Genomic DNA, 22,714 nt, shown 5'->3' with positions numbered 1-22,714 from the left:
TACCACAATCATGTAAATAGTTACTGTGACTATAATATTGTTAAAAAACTTCTAACAATATTGAAATCATTACAGTAAACATGCACAACTATATTTTTTCTCTGCGTGTATTACTGGAAAATATCCTTAATTTATTACTTCTCTGAGAGCCATAGTAGTGATAATCGAATTTCACAAAGTTTGGAATACCAAAGCTTTATTATTAATGAATAGATCTTTTCCTAATATCCAACACTATCATACAATATTTAGTGGGAAGAGATCGCTGGGTGGTATTCTACTCCCACTTTTATGAGCTTGGTAGGCTTGGTCGTTTTGAATCACATCTAGATCAATCATGACTATACTGACAAATATTTTGGTTTCGGAATGATACCATAACAATATTGAATTGAAAATGAAATGTCACTACTTCTCATTTCTGAAAGCTATTGGAAATATTCGGAGGTTGGCCTATTTAGCAAGATTTTATAAATTGGTTTAAATAAATACTGAAATGGGCCGGGTCCTGATACCCTCTGTGCTTTAAGAATTAGATAAATAAACTACATCATCTACTACCACTGATTTTAGCAAAGTCTAAGCTAACAAGTTTTGATTGAAAGCACAGTGCACCATATGAAAAAGAGAAGTATTTTTGAAGGACTGTGTTTAAAAAGTGGCATATTTTTGATTCTAATTAAGATATTGACTTGAATTTTTTTTGTAAGAACAAAAATAAACTTATCTAAACAAAAAAATTAGTCAGCAATAAATATGGATCAAATTGTTTCTAATATTTGCAATTCTATTAACATTTTGATACAAATTTATGTTTTAGAAACTCAAATCTAGTTTTAGAATAAAATATGAAATAACCCCCAAGAAATAATCCCCCAAAAATAAAATGAAATAACCCCTCAAAAATTAGTACAGAGAGCAACAACAACAATTTTTGGGGGGTCATTTCATTTTTTGAATTGAGGGATTATTTCATATGAAATAATACCCCAAAAAGTTATTATGAAATAAGTCCCCAATATAAATGTTAGGGGATAATTAAATTTTTTAATATATAAAAAAAACGTAAAATCTGTAAATTATGTCCAGATATATTAACAACTTGTTTTACCATTCACAAAAAAAAATTTAAGTGATAATTTCGGAGAGTTAAGATCGTGATAATTTAGCAGTGCAAAGAAAGTTGTAAAGAATAAAAATTTATTTTGAAATTATAACTTGTTTGTTTTAAAAACAACAAAAATGTGTTTAAACTATCGGACATTATGACAATATGACCTAATAGCAGACCGTTGGAATCCCCCAATTTTTTTTGATCACCTTCACTGTGTTTGGGACGTATTTCATTTAAAAATTGAGGTTCTTTTTCATTTTAAATAATACCCCAATAATATAGGGTGTTATTATATAATAGGGTGTTATTTCATTTATGTTTGGGTCATTATTTCATTTCGTTGGGGTCTTATTTCATTTTCAAAATTGGGGTTTTATTGCATATGAAATAAGGTCCCAAATTTTGGGGGGTTATTTCATTTTATTTTTGGGGTGTTATTTCGTGGGGGATTATTTCATGCTGCCGTAATAAAATCTTTCTTAACAAAACTCAATGAAATGTTCAATGTTTTTTTAAATTTCTCATTGTAAATTTCAATGTTTAAAAAAACTAGTCACAAAAACAAACTGAATTCCTAATAATTGGAGCGAAAATCTCAAAAATTATATTTTTTACAATTTTGCCTATAGGGTCCACATTTCCTTCGTAAAGTTAACTTACAGAAAAACTTAAAATTGTTATACTATGTTCTTAAAGAAAGTTTTTTTTTTTTAAAGGAGTTAAGTCACCTTTTCACCCAAAAAAAATTTACTATTTTTAGAATTTTTATATTGAAAATGGTTTATTTTTTTGCCCAGAAATCTTCTGTAATTTAATGGTAATTTTGTTAACTAACTAACAGAAAAATTTGAGTCCATTCGGTCAAAAAGTACGGCCTATATTTTTAAAAGGTATGGTCAAGGTATGGCAAAATTTTAAAATTTCAATTTTGAAATGACTATAACTCTGAAATCATAAGAGATAAATAGCACACGCAAGTATCCAAAAATGTTAATCTTTGAATTCGGATTGGAAACAAAAAAAATTGCTCGTGTTTAAAAATGTTACATGTCGAAGGTACCCTAAATTGAGCACCCATTTTAAGGCCCATTTTAATAACTTAACCTCAAATACTCCTTGGCTACGAACTCGTCAAATTTTATCCCGATCGTACCAGCCGTTTAGAAATGCCAGATTTATTTCCAAAAAATGTTGAATCTTCCCCACTGTCTTGTAAAACTGAATCTACATACAAATGTCCTCGATGTAGATCAAAATTAGGTAAAAATTCGAGATAGACGTGGATTTTTGCTTATATCTCAGCCATTTGTGGGCAGATTTTCTCGACCTCTATAGCTGATATATTGATTTATGAATTATGTATGTAATAAAATATTTACTTATTGTATACCAGTTAGAGTGAATGAGCGATTGTAAATTTATCAGTACCTTAAATCGTCCACTAGATCTAGAACACATTTTTGAGCCCTGTCTGGCAAACTCAAATATTGGTGAAGGATTGAGATGTTGCACAATTTCAGATGGGGAAATTATTGTAATATAATCAAACTCGTGCTGTAAATTGGGGTTTTCAATGTAATTCTAAATTTATTTCGATGATTAGGTTACATATATTTGATATAAAGTACTCTGCGATAACGGAATTTTGTCCTATTAAGTTCCATTGGAGGGAGATACATGTCTGTCTTAACACTTTTGTTCTCACCTGTATGCGACGAAAAGCTGCAAAATACTTTGGAGCACTTTTTAGACATAATTTTTCAACAAGATCGCTCAAGAACTCTTTGAGTTAGAGGGGGTAAAAATTTGACATTTTGGCCAAAAAGGTGTTTTTTTCTCATCCATGTAACTTATTGTTCTTAACAAAATGTGTCCCAAATAGTTTTAGGTTAGGTTTCCAGGCAGCCACGAAATGAAGAAAAAGAAGGGCAGCTCACATGGGTCCAAGCAATGGTCCCTTTGTGTTACCTGAAAGTAGAAGAAAACAGAAGAAAGAGGGACAGATATAAGTGAAAAAGAGAGAAAAAAAAGTTAAGAAGGAGATGTCTGAAGAAAGAGAGAGGGAAGTTACGTGCTCATGAGTCGGCGGTTATTAGATCACTCTAAAGAGATCCCCGTGTCTGGTCTTTTTAACCAATTACTACTTCCTATAAAGGCATTAATGCCCTCAAGCCTCATATTCGAGAGCTCAGAAAGACTATTTAGGGAACGATGTCCCAGAAACCTTAGGCGTAGATCTCCTAATGCCGGACAATGACAAAGAAGATGAAAAATAGTCTTATCCTCCTTCTCGTTTTGACAACTTCTGCAGAAGTCGTGGTATGGCAGACTAAGTCTCCAAGCGTGGTTATCAAAGGTGCAGTGTCCAGTTATGACCGCCACTACACCACTCAATTGTGAGCGTGTAAAGCCAAGAAGATGTTTTGTTCGTCCCCGATTTAATCGGGGCCATATCGTCCTGGTTATAGTGCATGTGGGTTCACAATCCCATCTTGCCTGCCCGAGCTCATAGTAGAAGTTACTAATTTGTAGCTTGCATTTGGATAACGGAATCCCACATAGGAAATCTAGGTAACATGGCGCCTTTTTTCGCCAGATCATCGGCAACACAGTTGCCCATACTATCCTCGTGTCCCCGTACCCACGTGAGTACGACTGTTGAATGTCTCGCCATCCTGTTTAAGGATGAACGGCATTCCTGGACTAAATTAGATAGTTTAGATAGCTATTTCTTCAATATTTCGAAAAAAAAATTTTATTTTTTTTCCAAAATCAAAAACTTTTTTTTTTAAATTTTTTTGACAAAATCAAAAACTTTTTTGACTTTTTTTCAAAATGTCCCTCTAGAACATAGAACAAATATTTTTGACCTTAGTTATACTCTTTAAGAAAACTAACTAACAATTAAACACCCCTTTTTATAATTTATAATACTTTTGAGCTTTTTTATTCTGTTTTTTTTACGATAAAGAAAAAAATTTAATTAAATTACATTTATGACTTAAATACGAGAGTACATTATACAAATTACACAATAATATTATACAGATATCAAAACAAACATTATTCTTTTATTTTCAAATATTGTTAGTTTATTTTGAAATAATTCACACAATAATAATAATTTAAAATTTCAATTTAATTATTATTAAATTATATTTATACATCTTTATCACTTAGAATTTAAATAATACATATTTAAAAAAAGATAAACAACTCATAAATATTTTTTTGTTTTTTTTTTCATATTTTTGCTAAACTACCAAATGTCTTTATACAAAAAATAATAATTAATAATGAGAAACTTGTAAAATTATTAAAGGTATACAAAAAAAAAAAAAACAAACAATAATAATTAAGTAACAAAATACATTTAATACAATCAATATTGAGACTTTCATTTTAATTTAATTTAATATTTTTTTTTAGCTTTAGCTTAATTACTTGTTTTACTAAAAATTCTTTGTTTACTAGTAATAATCTTAATAATTCCTTTAATCTCTTTTTAAATATAAATTTGTGTTTAAATAAATAATTAATTAATTGGTTTATTGTTGTAATTAATTTCAAACTTGTATGTGATCTTCATCATCTGACTGGGCTTGTGATGAACTATCTACTGAACGTCCGGGTGGGCTGCCCGGATTTAGAGTAGGACTGGGGGATCTGGTGTTGGGACGTTGTATGGGTGAAGACTCCGCCAGCGGGGTGGGTGAGGGTGTGGTTGCTATGGGTTTAATGACACCCAGAGGTGATGTGGCTGAGGGTCCATTGGCTGCTGTAGGGGATGTAGCTTGAACTTGGGCCCCCGTGGCTGTTTGATAGTAGCTGCTGAGGGAGGACAGCGAACTAGAAGCGGTTAGATGTGAGAAAGGTGCTGCAGCGGCCGCTACTGGTAGACCAGCTAAATGTGTCATATTTGGCACTCCCGCATAGAGACTGTAGGGTAAAGGTTTTTGCATGGCTGCTGCTGCAGCAGCCTGCCTGTAATACAAATCAATTGAGGAAGCAGGAGGACCACCATGTCCAGGTTGGGCTCCGGGATAGGGCCAAGCACCTATGTAGGGCGAACCACCATATAGACGTTGGAAGGCAGCAAAGTTACCAGCTTCAGCTAAGAGTTCTAGACCGACAGCAGTTTGACGTTTCCATTTTGTTCTAAAATAAAGAAAATAAGAAAAAAGCAATTAGTTTTAAGTAAAAATTAAAAATGTGTTACAAAAGTGAACGAAAAAAATATGCAGGGGATCGAAACTCCAATAAAACAGAATTTCTATATGAGATTCTCTTCACCTTTTTGTTGTAGCCTAGTGTAATTATGCAATTAACCGTTATATTATAAGATTAAAAGCCTACTTTTGGGCGCCAACAAAATCACTACCTCTTAAACCAAACAATCTACCATTAAACTTTAAATATGTTAAATTAAAAGAAATTATCTCAAAAATTGTTTTCTTTCTTTCTTAATTTTTCTTCATAAATTTATAGCTGGGGGCCAAATATTTTCCACGAACAATTTTCTAACTCAGTAACTTTTAAAATTCCTAGAACATTTAAATGTTTTTTTTTTTTGCCAGGCTAAAAGAGAATTGCGTTAACAAAACAAATTAACGTAAAGTTTTTGTTAACAAATAATTCTGCAATATGCAGTAATTTATTTATTTATTTGTATGTACAAAGTTTTCTGCACTAGTGCTGATGCTTTCACAGCTCAGTGTTTGTACAAGTAAATAAATATTGTAAATAAAAAGTGCCACACGCACTTCTCTCTGTTAGCATACAGTTGCAAGTTTTGTAGACATTAATTTTGTGTTACCCTTTTTTTGTGTCTTGTTGCTGCTGCTAGTCCGGCAACTATTTGCTACAAAATGTTTTATGGTTGGCAAAAATAATGAATGTGAGGACTATTGCTACTCTTACTACTACTACAGCAGCTTTAGTAAGCTGCTGCCTCTGCTGCAGCAATAGTGTCCAGTATTTTGCTACTTGTGGCAATTAAAATACAATACAAGTTTTTCCAAATACTCGTTACTAGGTTCTGTTTGTGTTTATTAATAAATACAATACACAACTACACTAACACCAAACAAAATTCCACGAAATTTTCAAATGTCTGCTTAAACATTTATGTCTGCAAACTGCTTGAACTTAAGCTGCTACGTATAAGAATTGTCTGGCTGGTTTAAAGTGACCATTACCAATGGCCATTATAAGTGGGCATATTTTTGTGTTTTGTTAAAGTAGCTCCCGGTTAAAACATTATTTTTTTTTGTTGCTTAACATATAACACATACGTTGTTTGTAACAAAATAATTTATGGCTTTTTATAAACAATTATTTTTTTCTCTCTCTCTCTCGCTGTTAGAAAGCTCAAAGTATTTGTAGGTAATTTACAGATGTGTGCTTTGGCCGACTGAAAAAGACTAGTGTTAAGTACCCAAAATTGTCATTTGTGTGTTTAAAATGAAGAAATATTTTAAATTTGTAGCTATTTGGTGAGTCAGAGGAATTATTTTGAAGTAGATATTAAAAGACAGAACAAAAACAGGACGCTCTGGTCGATTGCAAGTGCTACATACATAAAGGAGATCAGCTGGAATGAAATGTCTCTTGCTCAGTTTTATAAACAAATTATTCTTTTTTCTAAAGACTCATACTGAATTGTCATGTCCAGAACAGGAGCTTCCCATTCCGTTAACATACATAAATACAAATGAAGCATTTCTGTTCTTTGCGCCAACGTCAGTTAACACAAACAAAGTGATCAGTTGCACGATCACTGAATAAAACTCAATTTAGCCGTCGTTGGTCGATAATTATGAGCGAAATTTTTGGCTGATTTTTTAACTTCCTAACTAATGTAATTTCAAGGACCTGACGGTTCCATTCATCAGCATCTGGGTTATGGCTAAAGACACTTTGATTTACACACATCTGGCAGTGTAGTCTGAGTGTAAGACCTGAAAGCTCAATATGGATGTGGATAAAGAAACTTTGTTGGCTAAATACAACACAATTGAACGGCTAATTGCAGACTGGAGGACGGCCACAGAGTGCTTTCTTGTAACCTTAGAATATCATATTCAGAAGCCAACTAAGGTTCTCAAAATTAAGGAATACAACATAACCTTCAGGAAGTAGACATGTGAGAAAAGACTTACGTAGGTTAGGTTACGTGGGTTGCTCGCAAATTAGGGAGTTTACTCGGATGTCTTGTGGCCCATGTGGTACCCTTAGAAATACTATTCTCCTTATGCCGAGAATTCATACATGAAAGGGGAATAGTTTTCCTCATTAATATCGTTGGCAATGGGATTCCTTTGATCTAATAAATCTGATCAAATTTACTAGTTACACATCTCTGAGACATTCCAGATCATTAAAAAGAGTTCTACCAAGATGTAGTAAAGCTGTTGTAAGGCCGGGCTTTCACATAGAAGGTGTTGTACTGATTCTTCCTCCTCTTCATCTAAACAACTTCTACAATAGCTATAACATGAGTAACCCATACATTCCGACATGTGAACTAACCTTGCAGGGAATGCCAATAGTAAATTTGTAGTGATTTACTAGTGACATTGTCAGTAGCACTACTACCATATGTACCCCAGCCAATGAAATCTTCTATTGACATTTGACATTAGCTTGTCATTGAAAATCCACCAGTAGACACTTATCACTATTGACTAGGTAGTTATTTTCTATACCTATTGATTAAACAGCATAATAAAAAAAACCATACTATTGACTCGATCGTCGACAATGTCACCAAAAATACATTAGAACTGTTGTCCCTTACGTGTTCCTACCGACGCTTAAAGGAAAGTTTATCGACATTTTAACTAGTGCAATTGTCTGTAGAGAAATAGTATTGACATATAGACATATGGTCCTAGGCTGGCTACAGGGAAGAGACAAAAGAGTACTGGTCCTGTCCTTTGTCAGAGTGGACCAGAGCATGATATTTGACCACCTGAGTTCGGTCTCCACAAAGCCCATTCAACTATCAAATTTCATACGGTCACCAAGGGAGTGTGTGAATATGCAAGAGTTATGTCCAATGACGACCCGTTGGTTGCGCAGTCATCAGATACTTCAATTCCCCGGATGCTCTCGTGTCCTGGAACCCTAGCAACTCGACGTGACTTGTGACAGTGATTGGATACAATTCAGAAGACATTTCAAACTAATAACGTTGGAGTTAAGAGCCTTGATTGATGCAAGGCAGTCCAACTAGATATGTATAGTCGAATTTTCGAGATTCAGTTCCCGGATTCTTCTTGCGGCTGTATTGATGACATAGATCTCTTCCTGGAAAACCCTGCAGATATCGGGCAATCGAAGAGACAACATAAAGTTCATCGGAGAAAACTCCCGAACCCGTGCTTTTGTCTGTTTTGAAACCCCAGTGTATATTAAGATCACGTCGTGTGTAATAGAAGAACACATTTGATCCCTGCTCGCACATACTTGATATCACATTTACCGAATGTAGCAGATGCCAAGAAGATTCAGCTGCTGAGAATAATTCAAAGCTGCCAAATTGCAGCCTTAAGGAACTCCAATGGTTGCTTTCAGATAACCTTAGAATGCTATGTTCTGAAATAAGCAGAATCTGTACTGGTCAAGGAGTACAAAGAAAAATGATCGGCAACAGATTCTTTAACAAGGATCTAGAAGAAGATCTCTGCTCGTACATTCATTAATTCCAAGACTGTAGCTGATGTCGAAAAGATTCTGCAGAAGTCTGGTTCCGCATAGACCATAATGTCCCCTACATACACTCACTATCTTTTTAGGATTTCCATGACACCCCCATACTGGACTTGATCTCTATGCTGGACTCCCAGATTTGACCACAAACTTGTTTTCTGGACCACTAGTGATGCCTGATATTAATTGGATAAAATTTTGTTAGAAAAACCACGATTGCTTTCTAAAATTAATTCCATGTGATTGAATTTTCAAAAGCCTACAGCTGAAGATCGTTTCCTGGCTTGTGGGAATACGATGCGAAAGATACAAATTAGAATTTGCTGTTAATGACTCCAAGAGTTAGAAAACTGTGTCATTTCGACTGTAAAGTAATGTATTATGAAAGAAATATATCAAAATCTCCTGAATATATTGTCCTCTTATAGAATTATAGGAAATGTATCAGGAGCCTAAACCATATAAATCAAAATATACAGTGTGAGGGATAGAATATCGGATGCGTCTATGTCTTCATTTTATTAAATACTTTAGGTCTGGAGCATTCAATGATACAAATCCTATTCAGAAATTGGACGGTTACTTCTTTAAAAGAGAAAGCATAGAATAGAGTCTGCATAACAGATGATGTCTATCTCTGTCAGAGATCTGTGGATTGTGAGGATCGCAAAAGAAGATGTTATATCGAGACTTTGGTATTTACTGATTCAAATCTTAAGACCATGAAGGGATCACAATGGCAAATATGTAAGTAATGAAAACATCTAGAGACTTTGAGACATCATTGGTAATATACGAGTTCGAAAGAAATCATCAAACCCACCCCAACCCCCGAACTAGTGATTTTAACTGTCTTTAAGGTCAGCACTAGTTACAGTATTAGCTAACATTGACGTGTACTAGGCGGAAGTCAATTTAAACTTCATAGATTATAAAAACTAAACTGGGACTTTAAAGAACACGAACCCACGACCAAGGCGTAGTAGAACAGATATATTACCGAGCTTTAAGGTTCTTTTAATTTTGTTGACAAATTATAAAGCTTAACTGTACAAATCTAATCAACCATAGTGAAATCTATTTATACTAAACAATTTGTATAATTGCTAACATCTCTTACCTTCTATTTTGATACCAAGTCTTAACTTGACAATCACTCAAATCCAATTTGTGAGCCAATTCTTGACGCTCCTGGACACTCAAGTATTTTTGGCGCTCAAATGATTTCTCCAAAGTTTGCAGCTGATGATCGGTAAAGGCAGTGCGTGCTTTACGTTGCTTTTTACTCAAGCCGCTCATGTCATTGGTGGAGCCGCTCTTAATGCTATTACCATCTTCATCTTTGCCACCTTTAATGAAAATGAGAATAAAAAAACAAAGAGGGAGGAGATTAATAAAAAAAGCAATCACAGTTTTATATATACAGACTTATATATAAATAGTTTTAGGTTAAACCCCAAATTTAAATACTTCAGCTAAGAGATGTAAAACAAAACTACACAAAACGTGTTTAAATTTAATTTAAAATCTGCCAAAAACAAAAACAAAAAAAGAATTGAAACAAAAACTTGTTTTATTTTATTTCCTTTCTTTGTTTAATTTTTATGTAATTTAATTTTAATTATTTAGCGTTAACATTTATTTAAATTTTATTTCTGCTAGGTGATTTATTAAATCATTAAATTGTTGAGTAAAATTTTTTTCTCTTTCAGAAATTTTAATTTTTATTCTAAAATAATTTGCATATTTTTTATGTGCAAGTCTAGCTGTCTGGCATTTTTTGTCATTACTAATTTTTTTTTTTTTGTTATTTTTCTATTACTAAATGTCTTAACAAATTGCACAATCTTAGACTTATTTGCCTTTTTCAATAATTATTATTTTTTTGATGTTATTTTAATTAAATGTTAATTGTTTCTTATCTTAAGAATGTTAGATGTTTTAGTACTTATATTAATAATTATAATATTATTAACTTTAAAATATTAAAGGCGGCTTTCTTTGTTTAATGAGTTATTAATTATTAGTTAAGCAGAGATTGAAAAGTTAGTAATAAAACACACAATTTTGAGATAAAGTTTTTATTAAATATTGTTTACAATAAATATAAGTTTAATTTATTATAATGACCTTTAAATCTGTCGCCATATAGGAAACCTAATGGCATCTACTTGTCAATAGTACAGCCAGAGAAAAAATATAGTTTACCATAACCATTTCAAGATTTTTTAACAATATTATGTTCACTCTAATTATAAATATGATTGCGGTGACCATAATATGTTTAAGTTAGTCATTCACTTGGTTATAGCAATCATATATATGATTGTAGTAAATAAATGGTAACTTAAACAGGTTATGGTTATCACAATCATATACATAATTACGGCGACCAAAATATTATTAAAAAACTTGTAAAATGTTCAACTATATTTTTATCTGCGTGTACTGAACTGATGTTTCAGTACAGAAATATTGAATGTTGTTTAGTACTACTGACAACGGATCGATTTTTTACTCGAAGCGAATGATACAAAAAATCTATTTTAACTGTATACATTCAAAATATTGTAAACTTGTCTATTATATAGTTTTAACATCTTTTTTTTCTCTATTTTCCAGGTAAGATGTCATTTTTTCCCCTATGATGTGTACTATTTATGGATTTGGTATGTAACTTGATTCTTAATGCAAAATTTAATAATGAACCTGTGTAAAAATAACTCATTTATTTGGTTGTAACTGGACACTTGCATATAAATCATGAAACAATTTATTACTCCTTATTAATAATTGAGTTCCTTAAACTTCCTTAAAAACCCTTTATTACTCTCAATTACGCTTCATATTATAAAATTCCTCAAAAGGCCAAAAAATAAAATTTCTTTTAATAAAATCAAATTTTAGCTAAATAAACAAAAGCCATGAATTATCAACGAATCAACTCCTCCACTGCTAATGGAAATAAACGCTAGACAAAAACATTAAAAAACCATAATTCTTTTCAGTTTTTTTTTCAAATGCTTTCCTCCAAAAATTCTCTGCTCTACACAATTTATGCAAATTCACCTAATACTTATGTTCTTTTTTTAACATTCAAGCAAAAAAAAGAAAAGTATTTATATTAAGGCGAAAATAATCGCCATTTCCGCTAAATGAAAAGTAAATTTTAGTAAATTTTTTGTTTTTCTAACAAAAATGAAGAGGAATATTTGAAATGAACGAGTATAACAAATAAATTTTGTTAAAGGAAATTCTATGAAATTGGTTTTGGGAATTAAAAGTTAAGTTATTAGTACAAGAAGTATAAATGCAAAAAGATAAAAGTGTAGTTAATTAAAGAAGTTGTAGTTTTTGTGAGCTTTAATTAATGGAATTTTCTAGGTCAAAGGTTGTAAACATATTTTTGGTGCAAACAATTTATTTTTTGGAAAAAGCTTTTTTCTTTGCAAAAAAACATAAAAAAAGCTTTTTTTACGTGAAACAAATTTTTTTGGTAAAAAGCATTTTTCTGTGAAAAATTAAATGTTGTATTATCAAAAATGTTTATGGAAACAAAACTTTTTTTAAAAAATAACGATATATAACGATTTTAAGGGCGGATTTAAAAGTAGCATAATGCTTTCAAATAACAGTGCTGTAATAGCAAACTGTAACATATATGTGGGCATTATTAAATAAAAGCTTTCAGTTGATTTGATCGTAAGTTGGCAACGCTGTATTCGAATTCGAATATTCAGTCAAAGAACATTGTAGAAAGTACACCACATATGGCGTATGTACTAGTAAGATCTAGAATATTTGAATTTTGACAGTTGAAGAACAATCTAGAGTGCAGACGGCAGTGTTATAAATAGTGGCAGAGGTTGCAGTCGTGAGGGAGTTTATCAGAGACGCTTTTGTGTTGTGTTTTTCAAGTAAATTCGTGTACATTATAAATTGAGTGACTATTTAATTCTGTTGTTGTTGTACATTTGAATAAATAAAGAGTTGTTACCATTTTCAATCTACTAAACGGCTTTTTGCAATCAAAAGTTTTATTTAAAGGAAATAAACCAGCGTTTTGAAAAGGTTAAAACGTAACAATATATATTTTGGTGGAAAATTATTTTTTTTTTCTTATTTGTGAAAAAACTTTTTCTGTGAATGTATTTTTTTTTTTGGTGAAGAAGTTTTTTTCTTAGCTATTTTTTTAAAAAAGCTATTTTGGTTCAAAAACGTTTTTCTCTGTGAAAATCCATGTTAAAAAATATTTTTGGTGAAAAGCTTTTTTTTGGAAAAAAATACTTTTTTTGTGAAAGTACTTTTTTTTGATAAAAGCTTTTTTTTGTGAAATTCATGATAAAACTAATTTTTGGTTTTTCAGTGAAAATATTTTTTTGGTGAAAAAGCTTTTTTCTTTGCAAAAAAGCTTATAAAAAGCTTTTTTTACGTGAAACTAATTTTTTTGTTAAAAAGCTTTTTTTTGTGGTGAAGAAGTTTTTTTCTTAGCTATTTTTTTTAGTGAAGAACAATTTTTTTTAGAAAAAAAACCTTTTTTTATGAAAAACATAAAATGTTTTTTCATCAAAAAATATTTGAGGAAACAAAACTTATTTTCAAAAGTTTGTTGTTGTTCCATAACGAGCTTTCTTCCCACATTTAAATAGTATTGTATAAATTACGGAAATTTATTTTTGGGGCAGAAACTAGTTAATTAATGCTTAGGCCAGTTCATGAGGAAACCTTTTAACAAAACCCTTTAGGAAAGCTAGAGATATTTTATGACAAAGAACCATTAATAAACAGCGATTCTATATTTTCTTACATTTGCTACTGCAAACAACAACAAAAAACTGTTTTTTTAAAGTACTATTTTGGTGAAAGAAGCCTTTTTCTGTTTTAGTTTAAGCTGACAACGTGTAAAAAAGCTTCTTTGGCGAAATATTTTTTATGTTAAAAACTATTTTTTGAACTTTTCTATTAATAATATTTTTGGTGAAAAAGCTTTCTCTATGATAAATATAAATTGCTGATATAAAAGCTTCTTTTATATGGAAAACAAATTTTGGTAAAAAAGCTTTTTCAATGTTATACACAAAAAAGCTTTTATATGTGAAATACCCTTTTGATGAAGCCTTTATCTGTAAATGAATGATTAAGCTGAAAACGATTTGGAAATAAATTTTCTTTGTCGAAATTATTTTTTTATAAAAAAAATAGTTTTGGATTTTTTTATTAAAAATATTTTTGGTGAAAAAGCTTTTCTTCTTAAAAGAATATTTTTTAAAAAAATTTTATAAAAATAAATTGCTATCAAAAAAAGCTTTCTTATAGGGAAAACAAATTTTCTTAAAAAAGCTATTATTAATGTTATTTTTGGTGAAGAAGCTTTTGTAAGTGAAAAAATTTTTGGTTAAAAAGTTTTAGTAAAAAGCATCCATTTAGCCTGCTTTTACTAATAAAGTTTTTATTTCAGTTTTTTGTGGAAAGCTTTTTTGGTTAGGAAATATAAAACTGTTTTTTTTTTTTGTCGAAATAGTTTTGTAGTCTTAGTAATCTCTGCAGCTATTTGGTTGAATTTCATTGAACAATTTTATAAATATATCTAAACTTCGAAAACATGTTGTTGGCATATTAACGTCATTATTATTGAAAAATTTAGAAAACTTTAAAGTTCTGATTTGATACCTTTAAAGCTTCCCTTCTCTTCATACAAAATTCAAACTAAAAGCTTAACTAATCTTAACTTGATATTCCCAGCTAAGTACAGTTATTTCCATTAATTTAGTCTCTAAGATAAACCAGAAATAAGTTATTTTAATTAAATAGCTTAATCTTAATATTATGTATTTCCATTTAAAAGCTTTTATCAACAGATAATCTTCACTTCCTTTAAAATCATTCTAGACAAGGCATGATTGAAAACATTTAGACGTATTATGCTAAAAATAAAGAAAAAACAAAACAAAAAAGAAGCGCTGATTGCGCTTCTTATGAAAAACTAAACAAACCGTGAAAATGCAATTTTTCCAACTTAAGCTGTAACTACTATAATACTAAAACATTGTTGCTGTTTTATAAAACATTAAATTGAAATTACAAATTTTTCCTGCTTTTAACTAAAATAAATACATACATTTATACATAAGAGTATAAATTTATAAAAAAAAACTAAATCTATTACAAAGCACACTTTTACAGACAACAAAGAAATGCAGACTTTATTAAAAAAGAAGAAGTCTGTTAATATAAGTAGTATTAATGTAATGTTCAAAATATTTTTAGCAAATTGTTTTTTTTTTTTTTTTTGTTTTGTTTGCAAATTTGTTGTAGTAGTCTTGTTGTCTATTTCCATTTATTATTTACATGGTTTAGTGATTTTTAAATTTCCTAACAAAATTCTCCATTTTTTGTTTTGTATAACTTACATATGTATGTTAGTTAGTCAGTTAGTCGTTTTAGTTAGAATTGGTTTTATTTAAACATTCATTCATTCATACATAAGTGTGTTTTTAGTTTAAACAATTTATGTTGTTGTAGATTTTTATTTTAAATTGTTTATGTTGTTTGCTGTAATGTTACTAACTAAATTGATTGTTTTATTTTGTTCTATATGTAACAGAAAAATAAATAACAAAAGACTTAAGTGACAAAATTTATGTATTTATGTAATTTTTTTTTAAAAAAGGGGGAAATATAAAATTTATAATGTTCATTTTAATAGAAAAAGAGGGTTAAAATTATTTATTACAGGTTAGATATGATAATATGGAAGAATATTTGCAAGTTAATAGCTAAGCACAGTGGGAGATAGCCATGAAATATGTGTGTGCTAAAGTTATGATAGGTTAAATGGTAGAAATACAAATATTGAAATAACAATATGTATAGGCAACAACTAAAGGGTCTTGCAATAGTTACTTCCCAACTTTGAAAATTAATAGCGGCCATATTATTGCAGCTACATTTGTATAATTGCCTGTACTTTGTTCAGTTTGTTTTCACTCATTTTAAGGAGAGGACTATCTCTAGATAAATGGGTACGACAACAAACTAAATTGTCGAACTAACATAAGATCCAAAAGCTCCCAATACATCCCGAAAAAGTCAGTGTTTGGTGTTGATTTTGGGCTGGCGGTGTAATTGGTCCATATTTCATTGAAAACGTCATCAACGGCTAGCTATATAATTCGCTGATTACCAGAATTGTTGCTCAGTATTGGGTGTATGACTTAAAAATGCTCGTATATTTTGAACGTGGTTCTTGTTTTTAATAATTTATAAGTCATTTTGAATAGTACATATCTGTAATTTATTCTCACTTAGTTATTGATCATTATTATTTAAACAACAACGTTTTTTTTACATCGAAAATGTCGAATTTTGTATCAACACAGCGTCATATGTGGGAAGTTTTGCGTTATTTCTTTAATTTGGAAAAAAGTGACGTTGAAGCACTATGATTAATCACCAAAGCTTATGGTGAAAGTGTGCAATTGGTTTCAACGTGCAATAGACAAACCGTCTATGCGGTTCAGATGTGGTGATTTTGACACGGAAGACAAAGATCGCCCAGGCCAGCCTAAAAAGTTTGAAGAATTACTCCATGAAGATTGTTGTCAGATTCAATAAGAGCTTGCAAAATCATTAAGAGCTACTCAAGCAGCAATTTCAGAACTTTTGCGAGTAGCAGGATTTATCCAAAAGCATGAAATTTGGGTACCATACGAATTGAAGCTGAGAGACTTTGAATCACTACTTGCGATGAAAAAGAGATTCCGAAGCATAATAGAATCGACACCAAATCCACGTATCCATGGTTTTAATGTAATTCTATGTATTTGGTGGGATCAAAAGGGTCCTCTCTATTATGAGCTGCTAAAATCTGAGCAGAACATCTCAGGGAACCTGTACCGAATCCAACTCATTCGTTTGAAGCGAGTAATGGCCAAAAAACGCCCAGAATATGCGGCCAGACATGAAACCGTAATATTCCATCGTGACAACGCTAGCTCACATTTTGCAATACCTGTTAAAAACTATTTAAAATGAAGTGATTGGAAAGTTTTGCCTCACCCGCCTTATAATACAGACCTGGCCCTGTCCAACTCCTATTTCTTTAGATCGATGCAGAACTTTCTCTCTGGGCAACGATTCACTTTGAAACAGAGTATCAAATTATTGGCTTGATTCGTTATTGGCCTTAACAAATGAGTAGTAGGTCTTTAAGCTCGGAATCTATATGTTTTCAGAAATATCGAGCCATAACCGCCAATACTTTAAATTGTTTCAAAATAAAAGCTAAACATTTTAAGAAATCCCGCATTTTTATGTCATACACCCAATAGTTTCAACAGAAGGGCGCTACGTGTCACGGATATTATGCGAATTTACCTTGTTAGACTTTTTCGTATGGGTTTTTTGAGTCGCAGGTCTATGCGAATAAGCCACGAATCACAGCGTCCCCCAAAACCAACAAAAAACATGGTATCAGGTAAATTCTGCCTAATTTATGCGCCATAGTCATGGAAGATTATATATTTCGGATAAGCGCCACCAAGAAAGAGCCTCAACGGACATTTTCAAGATGTTATATTCCATACTTAATGACATTGATAGGCCTTTCAACCACTAACAAATTTCGATGATATCTCACACACACTTTGTTTTATTTAGATTTAAAAATAGGAATGAAAGACCCTTTATAATGAAATATGTATTAGAAAAAACAATTTGCAAATAGATTTAACTTTATATTCAAATATACCCATATTAACAGACTTCTTTTTTACATTGAAATAATAAATTCATGACGAATTGTTTGAATAGCAAACTAAAATATAACAATATTGTAATTTTAATAGCGACCTGTCCATGCCAGTGAGAACCTTCATCAAAATAATATGGATTTGCATTTTTAGCTCTTGATTAAAACTAGCATAAATACATACAGGTTTTTCTTAAGTTATACCTATACTTTAGATATTTTCCTATTCATTCACATGTTTATTTGTTCTTTTAAAAATATTTCATATTAAAATACACACCAGTTGCGTTTTCTAACTCTGATTGCAGTGAAATTAATAATTGTAAATTGAGAGATTTCTTCAAACTGCAAATAGTTTTAATTTTAATCACTTTCTTTAATATTTCACTTAAATTTATCTAAACTTTTCCACTATACTGTTTCAAATTTGTTTGTCTTGGTCTCTCTTATACAGGATTGAGCATATATCCTTCAGAATAGTATAAATATTGATTTTATCATAATAAAGCTCAAAGGTCAAGTATTCAAATACCTTTGTTTAAAGCCTCTAATAATTATATACCAAATGCAGTTAATGAGAATACAAGATTAGAGTTCTGGGTATAACACTGATAAATATTTATATATGATCCCAAAAAGTCTATATGTGATATGAAATGCCAAGTCAGTTTACCTATATTATGTGTGTTTAAAACACTCTCACTTCCAAAATAAAATACATAAAGCAATGACATTCATTTAAAGTGTTTATTATTGTCCTAAGTACTTTGGTATTGAAAATTTTTAAAATGGATTTACTAGAAACAAAGTTATAAAGCAAAATTTGAGACAACCTCAACCTGTATTGAGCTGATACTAGAAAAATAGTTTTTAGTAAGAAGAAAAAAGAGTGTAGTGTTTGTAGTTGAACAACTAGGACGCCTTCGAAATGTTTATATCTGAATAAACAGATTTAGATAGGCTTCTAAGATGTGTAAAGAAGTTAAAACTGACAAATTGTTTAGTTTTTGGACATTCAAATGACTTGGAAATGATTTCTAACAGAGAATTGTGATAAGAACTCAAATCGTTTGAGTTGTTTTACAAGTCTTAAAAATATTTAAGCATTTTAAAAACACATTTACCCCCATTAACACGAAGTCTGGTTATGCCTTAACTAATAGTTATATTGTCGGTTAAAATAATTTTTGTATGAAAACTGTCAGTACATCTATTAGTTAAAACATAACCAGACTTCGTGTTACTGGGGGTTAAATACAAAAACTGTCTAGTAGATGATAGAAAATCTAGTATTCAATTTACATACAAATTAGGCAGCATATTTTTTGCTATTACTTTTTTTACAAATTAGTTTACTAAACCTAAAACGAGTTTTTTTAGTGTCTAAAATAGAAAAAAATCAATTGAAAATAGTTTTGTTTCCTCCTCTGAAAATTTCGCTGGTTTCCCCCAAAAGTATGCAATATTTTTTGGTACTAAGTTCTCAAGAAGAAGTATGCAATGGAAATGAAGAGTTAAAAACGTAGCTTCTTAATTATTAGGCGAGTTTGAAGACACTTTTTAGAATTAAAAAAAAAATAAACTTTAAAACTTATCTGTATTACTCCTAAAAATTTAATAAAGTCCATGTTTAAGATCAATTAAAACAGAATTTTTAGATTATTTATTAAAGAAACTGAAACATTTTATTTCTAAGGATAATGTGAAAATCTTCATAGAAAACTCTTTTTAAGTAAAAACATTTTCCAAAAGTAAGACAATTTAGAAGTTTTTAAACATTTATTTAACAACTACCAATAAGCACTTTTACTGGTATTCAAGTTGAAAGCAAGTGTAATTCAAGCCATGAATTATAGTCAAGCAATTGAATTACAGTTGTATTACACTTTATTGTAATAGCATTCTCCAGTAAAAAAGAAACGTAAATTCAAGCCATACGTTATTTGTTTGAAAAATATTGAATTTTTTCAAATATTTTTCAAGCTTAAAACATAATTATATTTGCATTCATGTCAAATTCCAACAAAATGATCAAGTGCTCGAATTTTTGGGACTTTGATGCTTAATGGGATTAAAGCTTGTTACTGTATTTTTATAATCCACTGTAAACTTGTGGCTAGTTATTTCATTAATTTCCTTAGTCAACAAATTGTTGGAAAATTTTGCTTCTTAATTTGAAATACTTAGATTCATTTAGGAATTTGTTGAAATTTCTTCACAAATATTAAACAATTCATTTGTTTATCCAATATCTAACTTCTAAACTCTTAAATACACTGAAGTTGGCAATAATTGTAGGTCTTAACTTTGAAAATTCTCAACTGAAAATCAACACAAAATTTGCTAAAATAATTATAAATTTTTAATGACAATTTTTAATATTAACACCTTTTGTTAGTGCTTACTTCAGTTTACGACTTTATTGTTAATTTGGTTTAGTGTTAACTGCTTTTATTTATACCCTAACTTAGAATTTACTCCAAAGCTGTTTAAACCATTAATTTGTATAGCCATGCATCTGTCCTATTTCCTTTGCTAAAACCCTATTGCCTCTAAACCCACACCCACATATAGAAATAAAGCTCACCTCACCATTACTACAGACGCTGTTATCATCCATATGACCACCACCACCTCCGCCGCCACTGCCATTGTCACTGTCACAATCATCATTGTCCTGATAATCACTGCTGTCATCCAAATCCACACCATGATTGCGTTCCACAGCCGCAGCACGTGCTGCTGCCGCAGCATTGGCCGCATTGGCATAATGTTGTTGCATGGCCGCAGCATATTGAGCCACATTCAGACCATTCGAACCCATCTGTGTGGCGCCGACGGGAAAATGCATTTTATGAGGGGCAGGTGTATGCGGCAATCCTGATGAACCATTCTGATGATGATGGGCCAAAGGGTGGGCCGGATGGCCTAAAGGTATAGTAGTTTGTCCTAAGGCAGGATGATGTGCATGTGTGGGATGTTGCTGGAGATGTTGTTGCTGAAGTTGTTGCAGTTGATGATGGTGGTGTTGATATTGCTGTTGCTGCTGGGCATGTTGTAAATGTTGCTGTTGGGAATGTTGATGTTGTGGAGAATTTGAAGGTGATTGATCTTCATTATTATTGTTGTTGTTGTTATTATTAATGTTTTGTTGCTGCTGCTGTTGTTGTTTATAAAAAGCGGCTGCTGCATTGGCCGCCTCGACAGCAGCAGCGGCCGCTGCACTACCCGCTAAAATGTCATTAATCATAAAACGTGAACGATTCGGTTTCATATTGGACATTTTTTGATGGTCACTTGTCGTTAAGGAAGGCTGTAATATGGTCATTGAATCTTTCATTTCCACAACACTTTTCATATAATTTTAACGCTTAAACACAATTACACGTTTCTTTTTTTTAATAAAAAAACTGTATGATAAATAGATTTGTTTTCAATAAGATAATCAAATATGTTTTTTCTTTCTGGTTTTTAGTAATATGTAACACAAACGTTTTTTTATTATTCTTTTTAAACAAAATTTTTTTTTTTATAAATTTTTCTTTTAACGCGCTCGCTACGTTCACATCCACGTTCAAAACGAAACTAACCGCACCTGCCTAAGTTGCCGATACGAAAGTATCTTGTGTATTTCGATTATTTTTGGTGTGTGTGAACTTGTGTGTGCCTCAGCAGAGTGTGATGAATGAGCCAACATTTGAAAAAACCAGTAATTGCTCACTTTGTTGTATTTATGAAATAGTGGTGGTAGTTGATTGCCAAGTTAAAAATGTTTTTTTTTTTTTTTCATTCAATATTTTTGTACTTCAAATGGTGGTTGTTTTAATACTTTTTGTTTTGTTTTTTTTTTGTCTTAAACATGCGCTCTTTAGTGACTGTAGCCATCTCTGTCTGGCAAACGTTATGTATTCAAATAAGATTTTATCGAACATCCGCCATATTGGTCTTCCTACTACCACCACCAAGTGGTAATACCACTACAGTTACATTTAAACAAATACTTGTGAATGTATCTTATCGTTTTTATCACTTTTAATATCTTCTCTCATTTAAACCTTAAAATGCTCTCTTTAAACGATTTTTTGTTTGGGTATTAAGAAGGTCTCTTGACACTGCTGCCAATATTTAACTGTCATGTTTTTTTTTGGTTTGTTTATTTATTTTCTTTGAGTGTTCAATCTTCCTTTTCACCACCTTTTATTTCAGACAAACACTTTTAGATAGTTAATGTATGAAAGTATCTGTGTATGCCTTTTGTGAGAGTGCCAACGTGTTTAAATATTTTCTCTACCATTTGATTTTCTAATTGTTTGTTTTGTCAGTTTTATTAGACAATTTTGTAACGGAAGCAATTGGGTTTTTATGAAATAAATGAGCATTTTGTTAAATGAAGGGGAAATACAAACGAGCTCTAGTACTCGAGGTGAATTTCATTAATTTCACCTCTCTCATTCAACACTAATATGAAGGGGCTCTTTTTTGTTAGTTGGGTTTTTATAGCATAACTGCAAATGATGTTTTTGTGTTGAATTTGTTGGTTTATTTTTTGAAGGGGGTATTGACAGCCATTTTTTCAAAAGATGTTATTGAGTAACTACTTTAAATTACACACTCATACTGTTCCAAAAACTTTTATTTGATATATTTATTTTTGAAATGTTTTAAACAATATGTATTTATGTATTTGTTTTATCAATTAAATAATTTTTAGTTTTTAATTAAATTATTAACTTGTATGTATAGCTGCATTTACCAGGAATATTTGCCGGATATTTCCGAACTCGCGGTGAATGGTTTTCTGGGAATTGTAAAAATATTTCGGCGAAGCTGAAATAAATACTCAATAGGTACAATTTCATACGTACTGGAAAAATCTATATGCTATTAACTAGATTGACACGGTTAAATAAAAAATCGAATAAATCTAGAATTTGCAAATTCTAAAAAGTGTTCGAAAATAGCTTAATTTAGAGTGTTCTATTCGGCTGTGCCGAAAAATTAACGATATTTTTTTTTTTGGGATAAACGTTTTGTGATGAAAAATTATTTTTGTAAGTAAATTTTTTTTTAACATTATTGAACAAAATGTTTTCTGAACAAAATGTTTATAAAAATCGAATGCTTTGGGAATAACACAG

General features: G+C 30.9%; 1 protein-coding gene across 1 annotated transcript; it reads right to left on the bottom strand.

The window, feature by feature from the left end:
- Positions 1-4,650: 4,650 nt before the first annotated feature.
- Positions 4,651-20,999, bottom strand: LOC135957449 (homeobox protein B-H1-like). Its single transcript, XM_065508192.1, has 3 exons — positions 20,169-20,999; positions 9,948-10,176; positions 4,651-5,272 (listed from the first exon to the last, which is right to left on the bottom strand). Exons 1-3 carry the CDS (start codon positions 20,932-20,934, stop codon positions 4,681-4,683), a joined length of 1,587 nt encoding a protein of 528 aa, XP_065364264.1. The 5' UTR covers positions 20,935-20,999; the 3' UTR covers positions 4,651-4,680.
- Positions 21,000-22,714: the final 1,715 nt, after the last annotated feature.

The sequence above is a fragment of the Calliphora vicina genome, chromosome 4, assembly GCF_958450345.1.
Source record: "Calliphora vicina chromosome 4, idCalVici1.1, whole genome shotgun sequence".
NCBI lineage: Eukaryota > Metazoa > Arthropoda > Insecta > Diptera > Calliphoridae > Calliphora > Calliphora vicina.
The sequence above is the reverse complement of the archived record's forward strand: the minus strand, read 5'-3'. Positions and strand labels throughout refer to the sequence as shown.

Coding starts and splice junctions, on each gene's coding strand:
- LOC135957449 (XM_065508192.1), bottom strand. CDS start 20,934: ATGAAAAGTGTTGTGGAAATGAAAGATTCAATGACCATATTACAGCCT. Junction 10,177..20,168: donor TAACAGCGTCTGTAGTAATG/GTGAGGTGAGCT, acceptor TTTTCATTAAAG/GTGGCAAAGATGAAGATGGT. Junction 5,273..9,947: donor ACTTGGTATCAAAATAGAAG/GTAAGAGATGTT, acceptor TCTTTATTTTAG/AACAAAATGGAAACGTCAAA.